At 44.8% G+C, this 23,278-nt stretch overlaps 2 protein-coding genes across 3 annotated transcripts in view; one reads left to right on the forward strand and one right to left on the reverse strand.

Annotated features, from left to right (window-relative positions):
* Positions 1–2,103, forward strand: part of Cep83 (centrosomal protein 83) — a 113,144-nt gene extending 111,041 nt beyond the window's left edge. For both annotated transcript variants that reach the window (XM_036170210.1, XM_036170211.1), the window contains exons 15-16: positions 368–557; positions 1,451–2,103. In XM_036170210.1, coding sequence (XP_036026103.1) covers positions 368–557; positions 1,451–1,555 — 295 coding nt within the window. In that variant the 3' untranslated portion in view covers positions 1,556–2,103. The remainder of the gene's footprint in view (positions 1–367; positions 558–1,450) is intronic.
* Positions 2,104–2,652: 549 nt separating this feature from the next.
* The window catches only part of Plxnc1 (plexin C1), a 149,946-nt gene continuing 129,320 nt past the window's right edge, over positions 2,653–23,278 (reverse strand). The window contains 9 exon segments of the mRNA XM_036169690.1: positions 2,653–5,076; positions 6,160–6,234; positions 6,322–6,462; positions 8,075–8,222; positions 9,750–9,913; positions 10,958–11,065; positions 11,153–11,184; positions 13,380–13,434; positions 23,076–23,179. Of these exon segments, the coding sequence (XP_036025583.1) occupies positions 4,972–5,076; positions 6,160–6,234; positions 6,322–6,462; positions 8,075–8,222; positions 9,750–9,913; positions 10,958–11,065; positions 11,153–11,184; positions 13,380–13,434; positions 23,076–23,179 (932 nt within the window). The 3' untranslated portion in view covers positions 2,653–4,971.

Here is a 23,278-nt window from a genome sequence, read left to right on the forward strand (position 1 = left end):
ATATCAGTTACAGCTGCAGGGTGTAGTGTGTGTCAATAAAAAGGTCATTTTTCTGTTTATCTTTCTAAATAAGTAGATTCTCAGATAGATGGGTGTTAGAATTTAAGAGTCTTTCTCCCGCCTGGCAGTGGTAGCACATGCCTGTAATCCCAGCACTTGGGAGGCAGAGGCAGGTGGATCTCTCTAAGTTCGAGGCCAGCCTGATCTACAGAGTGAGTTCCAGGAAAGGTGCAAAGCTACACAGAGAAACCCTGTCTCGAAAAAAGAAAAAGAAAAAAAAAAAGAGTCTTTCTCCCAATTAAAAATGATATTCTGATCTTCATTAGGGTGTAACTGTTACAGAACAGAAATACTTTTTCTTTTTAAGACAAAATGTTCCATTTGAAGAATATACAAGGCTTCAAAAACGACTAAAGGACATACAGAGAAGACATAATGAATTTCGAAGTCTGATTTTGGTTCCTGACCTGCCTCCAACAGCATCGCTCCATCCGGCTAACTTTCAGTCATCAGCTGCAGTTCCTGGAGTGGAACTCTCCTTTCCTCCTCATATGCAGGTACGGGCATTTTAGGAAAGGGTCAGCGACTTCTGTTGGTTTTTTCTTTTGTTTTACCAATATAGAGTTAAAAGTCATTTGACAGTAAGAAGTTTTACCTTCTTTCTTTTCATTTACTGTAGAAATTTTCTGAGTAGATTTAAATTTACTCTGCCGTTCAGTGATGATTCTGGGAATAACTTCTCATATTTGCTATAGACAAATAACATGACTAGTGAGTCTTCAAGTAGCCTGGATTTTGTAGCTTAAATCTAGACAGCGATCAAGAACTTACTAATGCAGCACCCTGCCTTTTCCATATGATATTTTAATACTAGTGAAAATGCTTTGAGAGAAGGCACTGCTTTTATTCCTAGTTGATAGGCGAAGAAACTTGGGAGCAGTGTGGTAACTTGCCTAAGATCCTGGCTGAATAAATGATAGTTAAGCTTTTGCTAACTCTAGATCTGTCTGATTCCAGAGCCTAGGCTCCGAGATTTGACTGGATGGTATTCAGAAGATAGACTTTGGTACCTGTTCTACAGTGTAGGCCTAAGAGTTGTCGTCACTGATGGGAGTCTTAGGCCAGGCGCTGCTCTCAGTAAATTCCTGTGCTGTTCCAGTCTTGTTTGAAAGCTGCCAGCTATGTCTACCTGTGCCTGCCTTTAGCATTGTCTAGTTGCTCCCTGGCAGATTTTACTCCAAGGGAGGAACAGACTGGGTTTTGCTTAAGGTTATAGAGCCTGAGGCAGGAGAGAAGGGGGACTAGTTAATGGTTTCACCCTTGCCACTCTGGTTTTAGACTGCTAAAGTTGACATCATTTCTCAGCACATTGTTGGAGGCCTTTATATGAGAGGCAGATGGCAAGTACTTTCCTAGTTGTTCTAGGTTTCTGTTTTGTGTCATTTTTAAGGAGGAACAACATCAAAGAGAACTCTCTCTACTTCGCAAAAGACTGGAGGAACTAGAAACCACACAAAGAAAACAGCTGGAGGAGCTTGGCTCTCCTGGGCAGTGATGCTGGAAGAAAGCCAGAGCCAGGGACTCAATAAAGCCTGAGGTTGAACATGTGCCATTGAGATGCTTTGTTACCGTTTGTTTGCCACATCACCGGCTGCCTCAAGGAAAGGTACATGTGCTGCACTGCCTGGGTTCCAGGGTTGTAGGGTTATGCTAACCAAAGTCAAGTATTTGGAGTTTCAGATACTTGGAGCATGTATTGACAATACAGAACATAAAAGGAACTAACTAATTAAGGAATCAAGTTTTCATATTATTAATTTTCATTTTGTTGAATTTTTCTGGCATTTTGCCTGAAATATATGCCTCTTGAATTCCTTTTTCCTTGTCTTTGAGATATCTGTTTGGCAATAACATGATCAGTAAACATCTCCTTTATTGTATACAAAACAAGAGTTTTGGGAAAAGATGACCATTTAAAAGTATAAAAAACAAAAGTTTCTAAATATGAAAGTTTCAAAATATATGTTCATTATAGAAATCTTTACCTTTCTAAAAGCTGTGCACTTAATTTATTAAATAACTTAATAAATATTTTTATATCTATGCTGTTTTGTGTTTAATTTCAGTGATCATATAGTATATACTAAACAATTGATGATTTCACTTCTTTTCACTTTGGTGAGTTGGAAGTTTAGAAAATTAAGTCCTCTAGCTGTTTCTACAAAGGGCTGTTGTTGATCTTACTTGAAGCAGTGGGATCTTGAAGTGTTGTTGATATTTAGTTGTGTTTCTCACTGGTTAGGACCTAGCCACATAATTATGTTTTATTTACTTCATTTTTCACTGTGCACCCCTTGGAAGCTTCTTCATGTAGCATGTTTTAGAGGAATTCTGCTGGAATAATTTCATATCAACAAAGCAAAGCTTAGCTCAAACTTATGTGGATTTTCATTATTCAGAAGACTTTGCAGTCAAAAGTCCAAGTTGCTCACTGAAGACAGAAACATAATCAAGCCACTCTTGGCATCATTTAGCAAAGAGCCAGATTTCCTTAATGGAGCCGCTTATTTATGTGGAATGTACAATGACATCTTGTTCTTGAAAAGTCATTTCCATAGAGCCACTTAGAGTAAGAAAGACAAACAGTCCACACTTGTTACATCAAAATGTTTATTTTTGGATATAGACATTTAAAACATTCATCTCCAAGAACAGCTTCAGTCAGGGTATACAGTAAGAAATAGACTTTAAATCCTAATACAGAAAAAGGAACAGAAGTCATTTTTAGATGCTGCTTTAGACACTAGTGTTAGAAAAAAAGTTTATAAATTAATTGTTTTGCACCAAAAATATGCAAAGAAACTTGAAAATAGATACTGTTTGTCATTTGCTTCTTTAGTTGCCGTTTAATATAGACCCAGTGACTGATTGTCTCCAGCACACATCTAATTTGGACATTCTCTGCATTTGGCTAATGTGATCCAAACTGTGATCTAGATAGTGCTTTTCACTGGAGGCTTGACAAACATACACACGAGTGAATCTTCATACCACCTCAGTGAGGTAGGTTAGAAATAGTATACAGAAATTGAGGCACAAAGAGGGAAGTGATTTGCCCAAAGTTCCTAACTCCATACAGGACTCATGCCATAGAGCTGGACAGGGACACCCTCGTGTAGCATTTAGTAATACTTTGCTAAAGCTGTGGCTGAACCTTTGAGTGTTCTGTTCCCCAGAGAAGGGAAAGTCTGTTGGGCAATTCTCCTACCCTTGGCTCTCAACTCTCCTCCAACTTTTCTCTTAGGAAAGCCTTCACCTCTTTGAAGACTGTAGCAGCTTTAAATGGGGACCAGACCTCTCACCGTTCTACTTAGAAATAAAGTATTTGGTAGTTTTGAAATGTGTCCATTGGACAGACAATGGTCACAAGAAACAGGACTGGGAAGTGCCTATCAGGACAGTAACAGATGTTGAGATGTTACCTCTCTTATACGTGATCGGCTATTAAGGAGCAAAAAGGATTGCATTTACCAAGACAGATTCCCATTTCATTCTAGATGGTCCATACAGTGCTGGTAGATAGTTCTAAGGAGTGTGCGCTCAATGTTTATTTGCTGACTGAGAGAAAATTCCTTCCTACAGTGGGGGTTTGGAACAGCAAGAGTAAAAGGTGCCTGCCACAAGGGAAGTGAGAGTTCTCAGATTATACTCTTTACTTCTGTTTAATAGAAGGAAAACACAGTGGTATTAAAATTGGTCATGAGCAGCAAAAATTCGGGAATAAAAAAATCAGTAATAAAAAAGACTACATTATAACTGGATAGGAAATTCTGTGAAAACAAAAAGAGGCACGAATAAATGAGTATTTAAATCTTTCTCCTGTAAGGAATACTTTCAAAAAGTACATAGTAAGACTAAGATACCAAGTTGTACTAATATTTTCCAGGCCTTGGGCCTCAAATATATATTTATATATAATACTCCAATGTGAACAACAATTTGATGAAATGTAAAATGTATCTTTTATTTTAATCACACACAAGTATTTATAACCACAGGGTTCACCAGAAATCTAAAGCAAGGAGACACTAGCATAGAAATGTAAGATTACAGGAGCGACTTACACGTCCACATACAGTTCTGATCAAACAGAAGTAAGCCATGAACTCTTTGCTCACAAATACCCAACATGTCCACTACCAGATACATGAAAAGATCAAAAGGAAACGCACAGTAAGTAGGGCAGAGTCTGGAAAAAATGCTGTTGCATTTCAGTGAAACCCACCCCTCTCCTTGCTTTAGAGCTCCTTGGATGAGATGGAGGGAGTTGATGAGTGCAGCTGGCAACCACTGGAAAACACGAGCCCTTTCAACAATGTTGCGACACTGTTAGTTTTTGGTTTAAACACACACACTCACGAACGCTAAGTGTACACACTACCAAATTCTGCCTTTAGCTTTTCCAAGAACTACTGGGGAAAGTGAACGCTGCAGATCCTCAGGGTTGCCCTGACACCTCCACCTTGTTTCCAAATGACTCATTTCACATTTTGAGCATTGTTAGTACCCCCCGTCTAATGCAGAAGTACAGTGTAGTCACAAGTGCTACGTAGCTGTAGTTTTCCAACAAAACCACGTGGATATCATTGTGCTTAAGTGGAGACTGTAGTCACAATACTGGCACTTGCTTACTGGCCCCGTATTCTCTGTAAACAAGGAGGCTGTTTGCAACAACCGCTTCAGCTCTATGTACAGAAAGGTTCCCACGGCCTACCCACAGGCACAGTGGTTGATAGGCTTTCTGAAAGCCGTGCGTGTGCGTGCCTCGGTCTCGTAAAAGACAGTGCTCAGAGAGGAACCCATGTGCAAACTTAAGAAATGAACGACACAGAGTAGCTCAGGCAGCCGTTTCGCTACCAAGCTAGCTGTCTGAAGAACAGCTCTGTCAGAGAAAGCCAGGCCCCAGGGTGCTCACATCCACTTGCATTTCTTCTTCTCATCAAATAAGACTTTGACATGCAAGAGTTGTTTCTGCGCTTCTTCCAGCCCTCGCTCTCTCTCTAGTTTATTTAGAATCTGTTGACAATTAGAAGAGTTATCTTACATTAGAGTTTTAGCATGACAATTCACAGTTCTGGTGGGCTTGCTCGATCTTTTTTTTTTTTCCTCTTTCCTTTCATGCCTGATGCTGTGAGTGGTAAAAATCTGTACGAAACAGATGCCAGCATTTTCTTCGATCATTTCCATACTCACTTTGCAAGTTGTTTTCCTAAGTCATGATCACAGGATCAACAACACTTAGGTTTGAAATAGAAGCCCCCCCCCCCAAGAAATACCAACTATTTGCTTACAAATATGGGGCCAGACTCCCAAAGCCCTGCCCTATGCATCACGTGACAGCCATTCCAAGCACAGCAGGCATCCCTGGGCAGCCAGCATGCAGGCACAGATTCCTCAAATGCAGCAGGCAAGGGCATCCTGAGCAGAGATGGAGTCTCCCATCTCTTCCCCTCCCCTCCCCTCCCCAGGGCTCCCCTTCTCACCCTTGGCAAGGGATGCTTATCATGTGTAAGGAGCTCATTGCCTCTACCCTACCTTAGCTCTTCACTTGATCTTCAAGGAGCAAATGGAAATGGTGAGCTATTCTCACCATTGACATGGATAGCCTGTCCCAGCACGACTGAGTGGGGGGAATCAGGGAAGGGGAATTAACATATATTTGGAAACAATGGATCCAGATTAAGGAGAATTAATCATAAAGAAGCATGGTAGTTCCTACTAATGGTCCTAAAAAGCCCGAATGAGAACACTGTTTCTTGGTAAATTGCGAAAGTCAGTATATCGTGATTTCACGTCAGCATGGAAAACAGAAGCTAAGTGACTTAACAGGCTTAGCTGTCATTATTAGCAGACCACAATCAAACACAAACGGGCCCCATTTAACAGGGCCGTAAGTTACTAATCAGGGTTTACTTGAGTCATTGTGGCCTTAGGCCCCATGAACTCCAATTCAGGCTGGTGGTCTAAAGGTGGGCAGTATGACAGACAAGAGGGGCAGCCTGTGCAGGGGCTGGCTTGGGGCCTCCCTGCCTGCCTGTTTGGGATGGAGGACTACGCCTGAGTCCTTGTCATGGGCTTGAGGGTAAATAAAAATCTTACCTCATCAAAATACTTCACGATGTATTTGTAGATTTCTGTCAAGGCCACTTCTTCATTAAATTCATTTTCGTGTTTCTAAAAGAAAGGCTTGTTGAGAAGCTCTGAAATACGTCTGTTTTTGAGTAACCCAATTATAAGCTTATTTCGGCTTTTTAGTAATACCTTAGATTCCTGAGTTAAGAATTCTTCCATTTCTAAAGATGATAATGGAGGCAGATCCCTGATTGCTTTGTAATAAGATTTTACTTCCTCTTTGTAGGTTGGTATATCCTTGGCATAGAGAAGTTTGTTAGTTGGTGCTTCCTGAAAAACAACAACAACCACAAGAAGCATAAAAGGCCACGGTGGGTGGGGGGCGCTTTATAATAGTGCAGTGGAACTGCACCTCCGCAGGCAGTGACTTCCTGCTAACAAGGCTGAAGTCAGCAGGCAGGCCTCAGTGAGTGTTGACTGAGTGACTGACTGCCACCCAGATAGCTCTGGTGAGTGAGTCACTGTTATTTTCAGGCAGATTAAATGCTAATCTATTCAGCCTTCCTCTCATAAAAGAACTGAAATTATTATTTTTACATGACTTTGAGTTACGGTAACAATGGAACTTATTTCAGTCATAGTTCATTACTAATGGTCGTTAAAAAGCCTGAATTAAAACCCTGTGCTCATCCTCACCCACCAGTGAATTTTGGCATGTATAAAAGACTTGATTGTAGTTCTGATTGAGCCCTTTATATCACTAAAACTGGTAAGTAATTGGCAGTGGCAGATTTTCTAGCTTGTCCCTCATTTCATTAGATTGTAAAGATCTTCCGGTTTCTCAGGGAAGCACCTGGTGGCTCTGACGTCTGACGTGCAAAGATTCCTTGGCAATTTGAGGGGTGTAATGGAAGTATAGTAGTGATAATATGTAAACCACTCGATGAAGGAATCATTATTTGCAAAATTTTTTAAAATCTCAGTGAAGATAGGCGAACCAATGATTAGACTAATGTCCTAGTACATTTTTCAAGAGTTTAATGGCGGAATCAGTGGCGTGGTGAATTATTCTGAAGGCTTCCTACAGTCCTGAGATAGTTAGTCCTGAGAAGTGCTTGTCGGGTCTTAAGTGAATCCTGCAAAGTTGCATGACCATCCATTCAATAAGCATTTATTTATCCAAGTAGCACTCAAGTAGACATCAATCGTACAGAGATGAAGGGGACTGGCCTCAGCCTTTGAGAAGCTTACAGTGTTGTTGGGCAGAGAATTCATTCGCAGCCTGAATGTGATGTGAAGAATCACTGGCAGGCGGACAGCAGGGGAGGACTAGCTGCACCAAGGAGAACTTGTCATTGTGTTCCTTTGTGATAACAAGACCTGTGACCTCTCTGCACCCCGAATTCCTCATGTATAAAATGGGAACCACAGTACCCGAAGGATTAACTGAGCTGTACTGAGAACTCAGTAAGTGGCGTCTTTAAAGGCCACTTTTCCTATGAGCACAGACATTTTAAGGAGGGGAGACCCTGGGGAAGTTCAGAGACACAGTCAGACAGATCTGGTCTCCTGCAGTTCTTCATGCACGTCAAGAAACTGTGTGTGGAATGAAACACTGGCAGATGACTGGGTAGGGTTTCCCTAACAGGACTGAGGCCAGTCAGGAGGGCCCTGGAGCACAGCAAAGATGCCAGTTGTTAGGAAGAAATGGCACCAAGAGAGTGAGAAGGAAGAGTTTAGGGGGGCGCGTGGGCAGCAGGGCCATGGGTGTGGGGTAGGAGGCACTGCCGTCCAGCAGGGGCCAGGGGCTGAAGAGATGGGAATGAGAAGGGAAGAGACGTGAGCGAAGGCAGGTTTTTGCAGGAAGAGGGGGTTGACACACGAGTCACCGGAAGTGATTTCCAGGGGTATGTATGTATCAGAAAGCAAAGCTGGGCCTTACCTTCCCCAGTTGCTGTTCTGTGAGAGAAAAGGCATCCATGAAAGCCTGGGCAATCACTGACAAACAGCTGTCTATGTGTGGAGTCTTCTTAATGTCGAAGACAAACTGAGGGTTCTTCAGGATGTTTACCCAGAAGCGAAGAGGAAGGCTGTTTGGAGGGAAAACAATCTCTTCACAGGTAGGACTGGTAACAGCCAGTGTCTGCTCACCAGTGTGGAAATGAGTGTGTGTGACCTTGCTACCGAAGGACGCAAACCTGCTTAGCCAAACGAACCCAGCAGCAGGTGGCAACGTCACTCAGAGCCAGGAAGGGTCGGGGGAGTGAAGGGGGGCTAGAGAAGTCAGAAAATGGCCCTGGACAAGAATCTCCTCCAAATCTGGGCTACACGAGATGATGTCATCCACGAGAACTTCTCCCTCGCATCTGTTGGGCCTGAGCCTTCAGGCCCTCTTGGTGTGGGTGTGGCATTCCACTCTAAGTCCCTGACTGCCCCCAGGGTCTGACCCTTCTACCCCGGCAGACTCAGATCTTGTCACCATAACTGTGTCCCTCAATGGGGTCTCCTCACCACCACTCGTCAGACTGTTCATCTCCTCCCCCCACCCTCGGCTGTCTTTCACTCATACCGAGGAAGATCACACTTTGAGGATTTTGCTCTGTGGTCTGTCTTCTCAATGCTCCCCTGTCCCACACAGTCATGGTTATATCTTCTCCTCATCCAAGAGGGCACAAGCTCCTTTGAAGCATCTGTTCACCCTGCCCTGCCACTCTTACCCTCTTCCTGCTTTCTGCATGGCACACATGCCCCTCTGGTGCACTTCAGTGGACACAGTCCATTCCCTGTCTCTACCCATTAGAATGCAAATTTTGTGAGGACATGGCTGTGTTTCATGCATTACTACCAAGTGCCCAACAATAGGCACCGTGTAGGCAGTTAAGTAAATACTGGTGTATGAACTTGAGAAGCCCTCACTACATCTCTGTTGCAGCTCTGACCTCGCTTCCTACCACATGGCTGCTGGGATTCTCCATGGCATGGTCTCTTGTGGCTGGGGTATGGAGTAGCAGGGCCTGGGGGATATGAGGCTGGAACCAAAAACAGGACTGACCAAGAGAGCTCTGGAGCTTCACCTTTACTACTTGCTAGCGTGTGGAGGGGTCTGAGCACCCATGAGACGTTCTATTGCATCATGACCAGGTCTTCCTCAGCTGAGGTGCAAAGCATTTCAAATAGAAGCAATAAGCTATAGTCCTCTTTGAGACGGTATTAGCCTAAATGTGGATATCCGGCTCCTTAAAGTAAAATGCTAAATAAATAACATCAAAACCCTTGGGTAATTCTCACGAAATCTACTACTACAAATGACAAAAGCATGAACAACTTCTATCTGGAATCTAAATAGACACACAGCTTGAAAATTGTAAAGCAATTATTGTAGGTACAATAACAGTTTCTCTAATAGAAATAACAGGCTAAACCATAGAATACTAATTTCTCATTCTTTGCTAGTCTAACATTCTAGATGAATCTTTTTCATGTATTGGAGATAACAGGATTTTGTTATTTTGTCCTTTAGACTAGAAGTCAAACCTTGAGATTCTGATACAGTAACTATGTATTTAAGATTCTGCCCTAGGTTCTGGAAAACAGTCAATAATCACCTACATTCCCACCTGTTTGTTTTCCAAATATGTACAACATCAGGATCTGTGATCTTTTTGTTTTCAGCTTGGGCATCCAAAAAGTCAAAGAAGTATTTTATAGCAAATGGGGCCCTGCTATTGGGCAGACTCCAAATGCTTCTGAAGAGTTTCTCCAGCACAGAGTGGATGGCCACCTGGAAGACAGAATGGGAGTCTGAGATTCAAGGTGCTAGTTTTGAAAACCGAATGGAAAAGCCAGTTCCAGGTTGAGAGCAAAGGCCAGTGGGGGCCGGGACAAGGGTCCGGAGAGTCTGTGTCTGCGTTCCGATTTGGTGCATGAACGTGTGGATAGCAATGCTGTGTAGCCAGCAGGGAGATGCAGTGCCTGGTGGAAAGCTGTGTATACAGACAAGCCATGGATGTTCTGCCTTTGTTACATGCAGCCTGGAAAAACTCGGTGATAACACTTTGCTGCTAGATTTTCTTCCTGTTGCGTGCATTTCCATCTCAGGGTTTAAATGTGGACTTCCCAGAGCAGTTGAGTATTTTATCAAAAACAAAAGGAAGGCAGAGCTCTCTGGGAAAGCTGGAGAATCAAGAGGTGCTGGGCAGTCTGCTGCCTACCACACCCATCTCCTCAGGTTGAAGCAGATTTGCTGGAGAAGCTTAAAAGGCTGGGGGACAGTGACCGTATAGTAGTGGAGCAAAAATCCAGACATCCATTAACTGCTAAACACTAGATGCAGTAAGATCGGCTCCCGATTTGTTATTCCACTGGCTTTCCCATCTAACACCTTTATAAGTGAACAGAATTCTTGAATTTCAAAAGAAAGGAAAAAAAACAGTAAGATTTACTAGGTAATCGTCACAGATTTCCCCCTCTTTGATTTGCAATTCAAAGGAGTTTTATTGCTTATCTACAATAACAAGTAAACAAAAAGGAATAATTATGCTGTCAACCTAAAAACTAATAGTGAGGTGGTAGGTAAGGAACAGAACAATAGTCAACGCCCTGATTGAAGATGCTGCAGAAGCAATCCGTAAAGTGCTTTTCTCTTTCCAGCTTATAAAAAAACTGAAGGGGGGTTATAGGATGTGTCTACAATTTAAACTTTCATTTTGCTTTGCTGGAAGGCACAAGGGATTTGTAACATTTTCACACTTGAGCGGAAATTAAGCTGAACACATCCTGTACCCCCAAGGTAGCCATGAAAGCGCGCCTGGAACAGGAAGTGTACCTTGGTCGACAGCAGCTTTGTCAGATACATTTCTTTGACTTTGAACTTGTGTTTCCCTCGATGTCTCTTGCCTTGCACGACTTGGACTGCTTCGGAATCTGGTAAGATCTAAAAGGAAGACAGCGGAAGCGTTACCCGAGGAAACTAGAGAAGGCATGCAGGTCGGTGGACAGCGCAAGACAGCCCGGCACTCACCAAATGGCAGTGGTCATCCGAGTACTCCACATCTGAACGCCGGAGAAAGGGAGAGAAGAGAGAGCCCATTAAAAACCCAACCGTGGACTAATTGGCTCCCACAAAAGCCCCATTTGTTCTCCAAAGCAACAGCTCTTCTAGTATATGGGGGCTCTTCACTGCTACGTCTTTTCCTGTGCTGTACCTGAACAGTGTGAAAAGGGGGGCTAGGCACTGTGCAGGGTCCCTTGCCCTGCAAGTGTTAAGAGTAGAGGCTGAGTAGACACTTCCTGGGGACAGGGAGGAGAGGTTCCAGCCTGTCACTCAACAGAGAGACCCCTGTGTGCCAGGCCTGCAGCTAGGATTAAGCCAGCCATGTTCTGCTACTAATTGCCCAATTACTTAATTTCCGTGAGGGAGAACTATGTAAGAAGGTGCCAGTCTGAATCTAGGTTTCTTTGAAGAAGGGCTATTAGAGATGGGACTAAATAAATGATTAGCCTGGTAAATGGGGGTGTGGGGGGCCCAGGGTGGGAAGGAATGTGGGCCCCTTCTAAGGTAGGACAATGTGTCCAACTCAGAAGGCAAGCAAACCGAGAGGCACTGAACAAGGGGATGTTTGGGAAGAGGAGGAGAAAATGGAGGGTGACAGGCAAAGGCCCTGAAGATGCAAGGGACTAGATTGTCTAGAAATGCTACTAAAATTAGAGCAATTAAGAGGAAGGGGAAATAGTCCATTGAAGATCAACTGTAGGCTTAGTAAGAGGAGTCTGTGGTGTGGGAATGTTCTGATGGACATAAAGCACCGCTGACAGGCTGTCCTTGAGGGAGAAGACGAGCCGATAGAGCAGGTTGGTGGATTTGGTGCTGGATGTTGAGGGAGTCAGGATTCCATGAAGGGCAAGGCAAAGGACCCACCTAGCCTCATAGCAGGAGTTTTGTGTGGTGAGAACTTTGGGGAGAGAAGGAGCCCTCTGGAGAACAGCGTTAAGTGCTTGAGAAATCAATAGCAGTTGGCTTTATCAAGTTCAACACCAATCTTTTTTATTTGTTTGGGTTTTTTGGAGACAGGGTTTCTCTGGGTAGCCCCAGCTGTCCTGGAACTCACTCTGTAGACCAGGCTGGCCTGGAACTCAGAGATCCGCCTGCTTCTGCCTCCCAAGTGCTGGGATTAAAGGTGTGCACCGCCACCGCCAAGTCTGTCCAGCCTTAACTGGACTGCTGTGTGCCGTTCCTGTGGCTGCCTGGCTAACAGTTGGGCCATCCAGGGCTGGGATTGGCACAGAGGGGAAGGAGTCATGTGTCAGTAGGACAGAAATCAAACAGGTGGTTCCCAGCCACAGTGGATAGGGTGGGAGCATGCTGGGGGTCCATGAAGAAATCCAGCCTAAGGTCCTGGTACTCCGCCCTCACAACAGTGGGCTCTTCTAAAGGGCCAATCTTTGCGTCTTACAGGCCACAGCTCTCTCCTTGCCCTCAGCGATGCCATTTTTTTGTGCCACAGCGGCAGCCATTCTACAGAGTGGCTTTGTGTAGCCCAGTGCAGGGACAAAAGGTGGCCCTGCCAAAGGGATGTGGTTCTGCACACTAGATGCTGAGTCTATAGTCACCTATTGGCTCAGGAATCACAATGCCCTGCCTACAGTGTATGTGCAAAGAGCCCACTGGGGAGAGGCCCCCGTCCAGGGCTAAGGACAAACACCCCCCACCCCAGATTTTCTCAAGCATTATCAGTGCTTTCCTGTCCCACAGCTGCCAGGAAGACAAGACTAGTTCGCCGACTTTCCTATAAAACTCCCGTCCCTGCTGTCTGGGAAGTCTGCAATGCGAACAGACTGCTCTCTTGGATATTTTGCATGGACCGTCTTGCTTGCTCAGCCTGTCTAGGGCAGTGTGGTTATCTGCAAGCTGAAGCTCGGACGCAGGGCAGCCTCTTCTGTCGGTGCCTATCCTAGGGAGGACTTGGAAAAAGTTGAGAGGGCGGAGGCTGCCCTGTGTTCAGAGCTGCTGAGAGGCGCCAACTTGCCCAGTGCCGGGCCTTCTGTACCAACATGGTCACAGTTACCCTCCGACTTGCAGAACTCATGTTCTTAGGACTAGAACCAGATTAAAATGGTTCTCCGCTTCCAGAGAATTACATAGCAACAACTCAATCATATCTCTGTGACAGCATGTCTGAGAGAAGCAAAAAAGCAATGTCTCATAAAGCTTGGTGAGAACAAAAGGTTAACAATATTGTATTGGTTACCTGAAGTAAAATTTGCTATCTTCTTAAAGACTTTTATAGTGGATCCATTTGATATCTGAAAGCAGAGATTAAAAAAATATATGAGTTTTCAGATGTAATGGATTTTTCAACCTCAATTCAGGAATTAGACAGATCTTATGCTCTCTCATTTATTAAATATTTATCAAGAGCCACTACATCCTGGGTACCGTGTGCAGGCTAGGGTAAGCCGGGTCACCAGCAGGACACTTGTCTGTCCTCACAGGGCTCATGGTCCTGTAAAAGCAGCACGCAGGCAGCAAGATATACTGAGGTCAGTACCTGTGACCTACATGGGATGGGAGCTGCTTCTGGGAGAGGGGAAGAGTAAGCCATCTTCAGCCAGTCCCCTGCCTTACAGGTCAGAGGAGGCCTGGGTGGCTCCCCACACACACACCTACCACCCAAGGTTTCTTCTTCTCAATTGAATGCTTATGTGCCCTCCAAACACATATGCTGAATCCTCTTAATATGGTGGCATGGGGAGGTGGGGTCCTTGGGAAGCAATTACATCATAGAGAGAAGCCCTCAGAGATGGGATTAATGCCCTGCCCCCCCCCCCAACCAGCACATAAGGGCACAGTGAGATGACAGCTCTCTGAATCAGGAAGAGGCTTTGACTGCTAGTTCTGTGTCTCGTGGAGCATGACCTGGGTGTCTCTGCACCCGAGCTGTGAGAAATAAGTACTTGTCTGAGTCCCCAAGTGGATGCATTCTGTCACAGCATCGGAACTGGCTCAGACAGTATAGGAAAAGAAGAAAAGCTGAGACAGGTTTCCCCAGACTGGCATCTACAGCTGTAGCCAATGACAGAACAGCTGTATATCTAGGTCTGTACTCAACAGTACAAGTCCTCCTGGTTCACAGTAAGTTAGAAAAACACTGTAAATGAACAGACCGTTGCTACATGCCATGGGGTGAATCTCACAGTCCGTGGGGTCAGAGAGTCCAACACAAAACTCACAGTCCAAACTATGGTATCAGATATTAGAGAAGAAAGCGGGGCTAGAGATTAGGACGGACCAGAAGGGGCTTCTGTGCCAGATACAGGGTATGTGTGCTCACCAGGTAGCCCCTCTTCTAATGTGCTTATGATTGTTCTCTCCCATTAATTATAGAATTGCATATGCTTTCAACAAAATCCTCCAAATGTAAGGATAACACACTGGGGAGTGCTCAGCATACACTGCTGTTTTAGGATTCCCATTTCTGTGATGGAACACCATGATCAATAGCAACTTGGGAAGGAAACTTTGCTTATAATTCCAAGTCACAGTTTATCATCCAGGGAACCTGAGGCAAGAACTGAAGATACCCTGGAGGAGTGCTGCTTACTGACTTGCTCAGACTGCTTTCTTATAACATCCGGGACCACCAGTCTAGGGCTGGCACCACTCACAGTGAGCTGGGCCCTTCCACATAAATTGTCAATCAAGAAACTGCCCTACAAGCCAGCCATGGTGGCACATGCCTCTAATCCCAGCACTCTGGAGGCCAGCCTGGCCTACGTGGTGAGTTCTAAGACAGCTAGACCCTGTCTCAGAAGAGAGAGAGAGAGAGAGAGAGAGAGAGAGAGAGAGAGAGAGAGAGAGAGAGAAAGAGAAGAGAAGAGAAGAGAAGAGAAGAGAAGAAAGAAAGGAAAGAAAAAAGAAAATGCCTACAGGCCACGCTGGTGGGAAGTATTTTCTCAGTTGAGGTTCACTCTTCCAAAACAACTCTAGCTGGTGTCCAGCTGACATAAAACTAGCTAGCACAACTATTATTACATGTACAACTATGGTCAATCCTATAAATAGGATTTGGTGTACATACACTGCACCTCCACCTACATCGTAGTGTGAAACATTCCGGGGTCCTGAGAACTGCCTCCCGTCCGCTCCCAGGTAGTTGTCTCCTGTCCTCACAGAGGCGGCCCCCTTTCTGCCTTCTTCCACTGGCTAGTTTTACCTGTTCTTAAGATACAGACAACTGGATTCATACAATACATAGGTGAATGTTTGAAATAGTTTACGGATTTTTTTAAAAAAGATTTATTGATTTATTTATTAGCGCCACATCTCATTAAAGATGGTTGTGAGCCACCATGTGGTTGCTGGGAATTGAACTCAAGGACCTCTGGAAGAGCGGTCAGTGCTCTTAACCTCTGAGCCACTGTCCAGCCCAATGTTTGATATTTTTAATTTTAAGGTCGATATAAGGTCTGTGATGTTAACTTACTATACACTGTGCCTGTCAATAGTACATCTCTTTTCCTTACTGTGTAATAGCCCATTATATGAATGTACTACAAAAACTGCCATATGGTGAGGGAAATGTTAATACTTTGCAAATATGCCAACTGAAACAAGCCAGTTACAAGATCACATGTATGATCTCATTTATATAAAATGTTCAGAACAGTCAAATTTATATAGACAGCTAGTGGTCTTTCTAAATAGGAATTATAGAGAAGACTATGTCATGATGAGTATCTCTTAAAGGTGATAAAATAGTCTAAAATCAGATTGGATGGTACAAAACTATGAATAGACCTAAAACTAGTGAGTCCTATGTTTTAAACAGGTGAATTTTGTTGCTTTGTTTTCTTGTTTGTTTTGGTTTTGGTTTTTTAAGCCTGCTGTTGGAGACGAACCCAGAGCTTTGTGCTTGCCAGGCCAGTATTCTACCACCAAGCTACATTCCTCACTCAAATATGTGAACTTTGAGGAACATAGACTATATATAACTCAGAATAGTTCTGTCAAACAAACAAACAAAAACAAGTATCAGGTTTTAAATGTATAGGTCAGTAGATAAATCATGCAGTCATGGTAATGCCATGTCTCTGTGTGGCCTCCTCTAGCGATGAAGTCCAGGACTCTCACTTTGAGGCCTTTTGGAACCAAGGATCCCTGGACCAAATGGCCCTTCAAGGTGTTTTTCTCATAACCAGGTGGCTTGCTCCTTGGAAAAGACCGGTGCAGAAGCTACCTTCAGACAGAAGAAAACGCAGATACTAAGATGCAGAGGGCAAGCAGGGTGAAGGATAAATGGTTCTGAAGGAGGGACTGGTGGGGAGGAAGCAAGTCAAGGAAAACCCCACCTCCCCCCAGCTGTGTCCTGAAGAGCAACTGTCCTGTCACTTTGAATCCCATCAGCTAAGTGACTTTCCTCTCCACTGTAAAGCCCTTACAAATTTGGACCTGGTCTTCTCTGGTTTGGGGGAAAAAAAAGGAGAATCTTAGAATTGCTCTTAGGCTTCTTGCCCATTGGTTATTGAAATGTGCAGGCCTCTCTGTTAAGCACCACAGGATAAACACAACCTCCTTCAGGTGACACCCACAGAGGAAGAGCCAGCTCTCCAGAGGCCCCAGACACAGATGTCCAGCCAGCTGTGTCCAGCCAGCCGCTCTGTTTAGGCTGGAGGCCTCCCACTGCTAGTGTTCTGGATATATTGTGGGAAGAGGGAGAATCTGGGCAGAGCTAGCAAGACCATCAGGCCTCAAAATCTTCTCCAAGTGTTAACTCTTCCTGAGCTCTTGGACTGCTTTATCACCGAGCATCGTCTTCTTTCCCTTGAACCATTCATCACTTCCTGACTGATTCTTCAGTCCTCCGCCATATTTGATGCAATTAAAACAAATGCCCCATGGAGGCATCCCCATAGCAATACTCAGACACCATGCGTATAAGAATGTGTGAACATAGTTAGAAAATTCCTCCCAACCAAGAGCTGGGTGTACTGATTTTAAGCCAATAAATATCCTTTTATAAAAGGAAGCTGGTGATTCATTCTGGGTAATTGTCAAAGAATGAATCCCAAATGGATCCTGTTGAGTGTTGAGCCAATACTCTGCTACTGTCAGACGCTTTGTTTTGCCAAACTGAGCAACCCTTCCTCTATAATCACAAACACCACGGATGGGCCTTCTGATAAGGAGCGCAGCCAAGAGTTCAAATGTCTTTTCAAGAGCTGGCAACGCGTGGAGCTGGCACTGTGCGCAGGCATTAAGATAGTGTAGATGCAGCTTGTACCAAGGAGATTTTACTCTGAAATTATCTTCCAAGAGCTGGTGTAAAAGCATTTTATTAGTGGATGAGTTGGATGTGTGTGAGCATATTTCTGACTTTCACAGCTGCTCTAGGGCTGGAACATTCCAACCCCATGTGATGCTCTAACACTATTACAAGGACAGGAAACTCATTTGCAGATGTTGGGAGGAAGCAGGTTTCTACTTCCTCTTCTCAAGTCAGCTGCTGCCACGTTCAGGCGACAAACGCCTGTTTGAAGAGTGCCATGGAGCCCAAAGGGTCAAAAACACCTCGGCTGTTCATTCTGTCTTAGGAGCTCTAACTACTTCCCACAGAGTCCCACATCCCTTCTCTTGTCCTCCTGTGAGGCAAGGAGCATTGTCTGGGCCCTGACTTTAGGGATGAAAACCAAAGGAAACCAAGGAAAGATTAATGCCACTAGATAGATCTGCAGTAGGAACATGTCTCCAGCCCAGAGCAGAATAGGAGCACATGAAATTTCAGATGAAATCCTCCCCAGACTTAGAGTGTTCCATGATGCCCTGTGACATGGCTACCCCTTCCCCAGTGATGCCAGCCTGAGACTTGTCATCAGCATTACAAGTGGTGGCCACACAGGGATGAAATGGACACGCGTCAACAATTGAAAGCCACGCCTGGAACGTAGCTTGAACGATTGGAATACTTGCCCAGCACTCATGAAGTCCCGAGTTGGATCCCAGCACACAGGAGAAGCAGGAGGATTAAGAGGTCAACTCGTACATAGGGAGCTGGGAGCCAGTTTGGGCTACATGAGACCCTGCCTCAAAACAAAAACTAATAAAAAACTCCTAAAATAAATCTGTGCATAAATGTGAGATATCTTGGTGGCTTCTTGCCAAGATATCATAGGTTTAGTTTAACCCCTATAAGACAACAAAAGGAGATCAAAGGGATACAAATTGGAAAGGAAGAAGTCAAACTTTCACTATTTGCAGATGATATGATAGTATATACATAAGTGACCCCAAAAATTCTACCAGGGAACTTGTACAGCTGATAAACTCCTTCAGTAAAGTGGCAGGATACAAGATCAACTTAAAAAAATCAGTAGCCCTTCTATACACAAATGATGAGAAGGAAGTCAGAGACACATCACCCTTTACAATAGCCACAAATAATAGAAAATACCTTGGGATAACACTAACTAAACAAGTGAAGGACCTATATGATAAGAACTTTAAATCTCTGAAGAAAGAAATTGAAGATCTCCCATGCTCATGGATAGGTAAGATTAACATAGTAAAAATGGCAATCTTACCAAAAGCAATCTACAGATTCAGTGCAATCCCCATCAAAATCCCAACACAATTCTTCACAGACTTGGGGAAAAAATACTCAACTTCATATGGAAAAACAAAAGACCCAGGATATCTAAAAGAATCCTGTATAATAAAGCAACCTCTGGAGGCATCACCATCCCTGACCTCAAGCTCTACTATAGAGCTATAGTAATAAAAACAGCTTGGTACTGGCATAAAAACCAACATACAGACCAATGGAATTGACCCTGACATTAATTCATGTACATATGAACATCTGATTTTTGACAAAGAAGCCGAAACTATACAATGGAAAGAAGAAAGTATCTTCAACAAATGGTGCTGGCATAACTGGATGTCAATATGTAAAAGAGATCATCCTGAGTGAGGTAACCCAAACCCAGAAGGAAAAAACATGGTATGTACTCACTCATAAGTGGATTCTAGATATAAAGCAAAGAACAATCAGACTGCAACCCACAGAACCAGGGAGGCTACATAGCAGGGGGGGACCCTAGGATGATGACTGTGGCTTATAATAAGTTTTGGTTTTACTTAATTACTGGGCAAGCCTCAATGAAACATTTCACTATTAGGATAAGAATTTATACTGTTTCAAGCTGATAATAGAAAAATAAATAAATACATAAAAATGAAAAAAGAAGCGGCCTCTTCGTTGGCTACATAAACCAACATCTAAACGCGCCTTTCCAGGTAGTTCAATCTTTTTAAGAGCAGTTATGAAACTCGACCACAAGGACCACTGATCTTACCTAACAGCTCATCCGAAACATTTCTGAGAGCTATAAATGTCCTCCGGATGGCTAATCTGGGGTCACCAGTGACCACTTCTGCACTACCACACAGTGTTCTCTCTCTTCTCCTGCCTCAAAACAAGATGTGTGATCTGTAGAGAAAACTTCCTGCCCCACAAAACACCTGTCTTGTAGCCTCTGTGCTACCTACCTCAGGGTGTGACAACTTGGCCCAGCAAAAGGTCACAGTGGGGTGCCGAAGGGGAGAGAGAGGAAACCTAGACTGCAAACATGCCTCCTCAGGCTACCCTGATTCTATCAGTAAGACCCCCTTCATAGCAAACACCCTGAGCCACAGCCAGTTAGGGGAGTGTCTGTGAGGGTTTAATTATAGAGGGAAAAACGCTGCTGGTTTCGTGTGTTTGTGAAGACGTTGGCTCACATAACCCCTTCTCTGCAAGAGATGGAATGCCACTGCAGCAGAAATTTGCCATCCTCTGTGTGCATCTCATGGGAACAGAGAGAATCCTTCTGGTCTAAAAGCATCGGGCTGTGGTGAGCATTCATGGAGCTGGCACTGTGGACAAGGCTGGGTGCTGACTGCCACTGTGGCTGCCACAGAAGGCCACTGCCACCAATGCTGGGAGTTGGATTGGAAACCACTCAGCAGGTTGACAGAGCAGCAGCAACATGGGGCTCTGGAGACCGCACCCAGCCCTACATTCTGTTCACACTGACCCCTCTAGTACCCCCAGAGCAGATGTCCAGCAGAGATCTGCTACACCCCATCGCTCTGCTCACAAAATGAAGTGAAGGAAGCTGGGCCTCATACTCCAGCAGCAAAGGTTCTGTTTACACAGGAGGAGGGACTGGCCGTCACTGACGATTAACGTTAAAGCCTAACTAATTTGGACTAATTGGGGGAGGTAAGTCTGAATCACTTAGAACTCTGAATTAGACCCTATTTTTAAATGAAATATAGGTTTTTTTTTTCCTTTCAGGCACATACAGTGACTCAAGCTAGGGCGCTTTAGTAAATGAATAAGAGTGATAATTAGCATCTTGTCTCTTTGGAGGGAAAAGCAAGGACTTGAAAATGATTTTCTTTAACGAAAGGGCAAAAGCAAACGTCAGCCCAGCCCTCTCAAATTATCCCAAATTCCAAATCTGTAGAGGCGCTATTAAAATCAAGTGCGGAGTGAAGCAGCTGAAGGTAGGGTACATGCTTTTCTTCAGCTCAGTCCTTAGGATCCCAGGCTGCAGGACTGGTCCAGGCTTCGGGAGCATGGCCGCCTGACCTCCCGGGTTTCCTTCAAGCTCTCTGCATTTATTTGCCTTGTGGCTTATCTTTTTAAACATAAGCAGAATCCGTTAAGCCCTCATGTCCTAGCCTTGTCATTTATTACCACCAGGCAGCAACACTGGGCTATGAGGCCAATAAATCATCAGGACAGGAAGTGACTACAGGCCGGATTAATTTCATTATCATCCTTAAGCAGATAGGTGTCTAGTACGCCGATGTCTGCAGGAAGCGTGATGTTCTAGGTCTCCTGGGCCTTGCAGACAGCTGTATGCTGTTTTCTCTGCTGGAATGACCTGTCCTGCTTGTCCTTATTGAGGGTGATAACAAGTAGCCGCCCCCTCCTCAGGGTCCACTCAATGCCATATGGCTGTGGAGAAGGTGAAACAGAGATAGGACAGAGGAGGCTCACTGGAGCAAGACCACAACTCTAGCCAGGAGCACTAAGAAAAGGCACAGCGACATCTGGGCCCTCTTGGATACTGGACCAACTTGCCTCACAGACCCAGGGAGAGGAGATGGTCCAAAGCCCAGAATGCACAGTGATGCACTAGTAGGACCCCTCAGAGACTTTTTACCCACTAGCCTCCTACCCACTTACATCCCTTGGGAGCTGGCCATTGCCACTCAGGAACCCATACTGAGAAAACTGTGGGAACTTTTACCAAAATCCCCAACCTAAGAATGCTAGGTTTGGCCAGGCTATTGTGGGTCAGGAAACCTGAACTGTAGGGGACTTACATGGGTGTAGGGTCATGAGGCTCTGTGACGTCTCCTCCAGAAATAGCCACAGGGCCCCACGGGTAAGACAAAATGCAGGGGCAGGATGCTTCCTGCTCCTGACTATTCAGGCACCTGCTCAGGAATGGTCTTGAGTACAAGCTGTCTAAGGGTAAAGGCTGGTAAAGTCCAAAGTCCATCTTGGTCCTTTTTGAACCATAAGGAGTTGCTCTCCTTCTGGCTTCTTTCTGAAAAAGCACCTCCCCTCCTGAGTGCCAGCCTGGACCCCCACTATTTCCATCCAGAAGGACTGCAGAGCCCACCACCTGAGCCCACTGTGACCATTCACATTACCCCCATCTCTAGGGACACTGATGTTCTGGAACTCTCCCACAGCTTCCAATGGGTCTCCCTATTTCCTGTCCTTCACAATCAGTTTCTGAAACACAACTTTAGGCCCTCTGATGGCCCCCATTGTCCTTGAGATAAGATGTAAACTAGGCAGATGAACAAGACCTGAGGGATGACGGTTCCCTTTCCAGCTCCCTTCCACTTCTCTGGCTAAGTCTCAGGCTCAGTGAACCATCTATAATGTAGGCTAGCAATGGTTCCTACCTCACAGGGCTGCTGAAGCCAGGGGACTAGCCAACATTTAGAATTTAGTGAATGGCCAAGTCAGCCTGGGACCCACAATGTTCTCACTAGCACAGTTCTGGCTAGTCTGAAAGCCCCCCTGTCCAACATGCCAGCTGTCTTTTCCCCACAGGTAGTGCTGACAACTGATCCCAGCCCCATTCTTCAGTCTCCACTCAACTATGGCTCCTATAGGGAGTCTCCTTTGATTCTCCAAGCTACAGCACTATTGTATCATCAAGTGTTGCCTTTCTCTCCCTCCCGGACACTCAACAAAGATCTGCACCATCCGTTCAATGCCGCTGAATGAATCCCAATGTCTGTTTTCAGGAACTTTCCCTGCGTCCTGTCTGGTCACACATAGGCTTCTCTAGCAGTCGGGTCTTTGAGAGGTCTTTGTGTACCCTTCACTGATTTGAGCATTCATCCAGCATGTGGTCACAGGGCTAAAGGAGCCATCACTGAACGGTGCAAACAAATAAGAACATTTAGAACTTCTTCAGAACAAGGCCCGCTGCACAAAGGGTCACAAGGTCGGCATAGTGGAGAAAGGTGAGGCTGAGGATTCCACTTGGCTCAGCATGGACACACTTGACATGCCATGGGGATTTGCACGCATGATGCCTCACCCACAGCTTTTCTAAGAACGCAATGCACAAGGCCAGACCATCTTGCCATGGCAGAGTTTCTGAACTAAATGGCGGCAAGATGGAGAATCAGACAGCCTTGTGAGGAAGGGGACATGTGATGGGGACACCACTAGAGAGAGTTATGCGTGGGCTCTTCTAAATGAGCAGAGAAGACTACCCTAGAAACAAGCAACCTGCAAACCATTCAGACATAGGGAGTCTTGGTTTTGTTTTTGTTTTGTTTTTATGGGCTTACCTAGTACTAGAGTTATCCAATCCAATTAGGACTGTGGGTAAAGAAAGAGTTGGTGAGGCTGTCTTGGTCTTACCTCATAGTGGCCAATGGTGTTTAGCTTGGTTATTCCATCTTCAAGAATCACAGAGGAACTGTCAATGTCCAAAAGTTCTTTCTGTCGCGTTCCCACCTGAAGCTCTGAAAAAGGGGGGACAGGCCTTTGGTTCCTTTCTGAAGTCACAGTTAAGAAAAGAAAAAAGTTGAGTGCTGCCCAGTTATAAGTAAGCAAGCTTGTAC

This window comes from Onychomys torridus, chromosome 20 (assembly GCF_903995425.1).
Source record: "Onychomys torridus chromosome 20, mOncTor1.1, whole genome shotgun sequence".
NCBI classification, from domain to species: domain Eukaryota; kingdom Metazoa; phylum Chordata; class Mammalia; order Rodentia; family Cricetidae; genus Onychomys; species Onychomys torridus.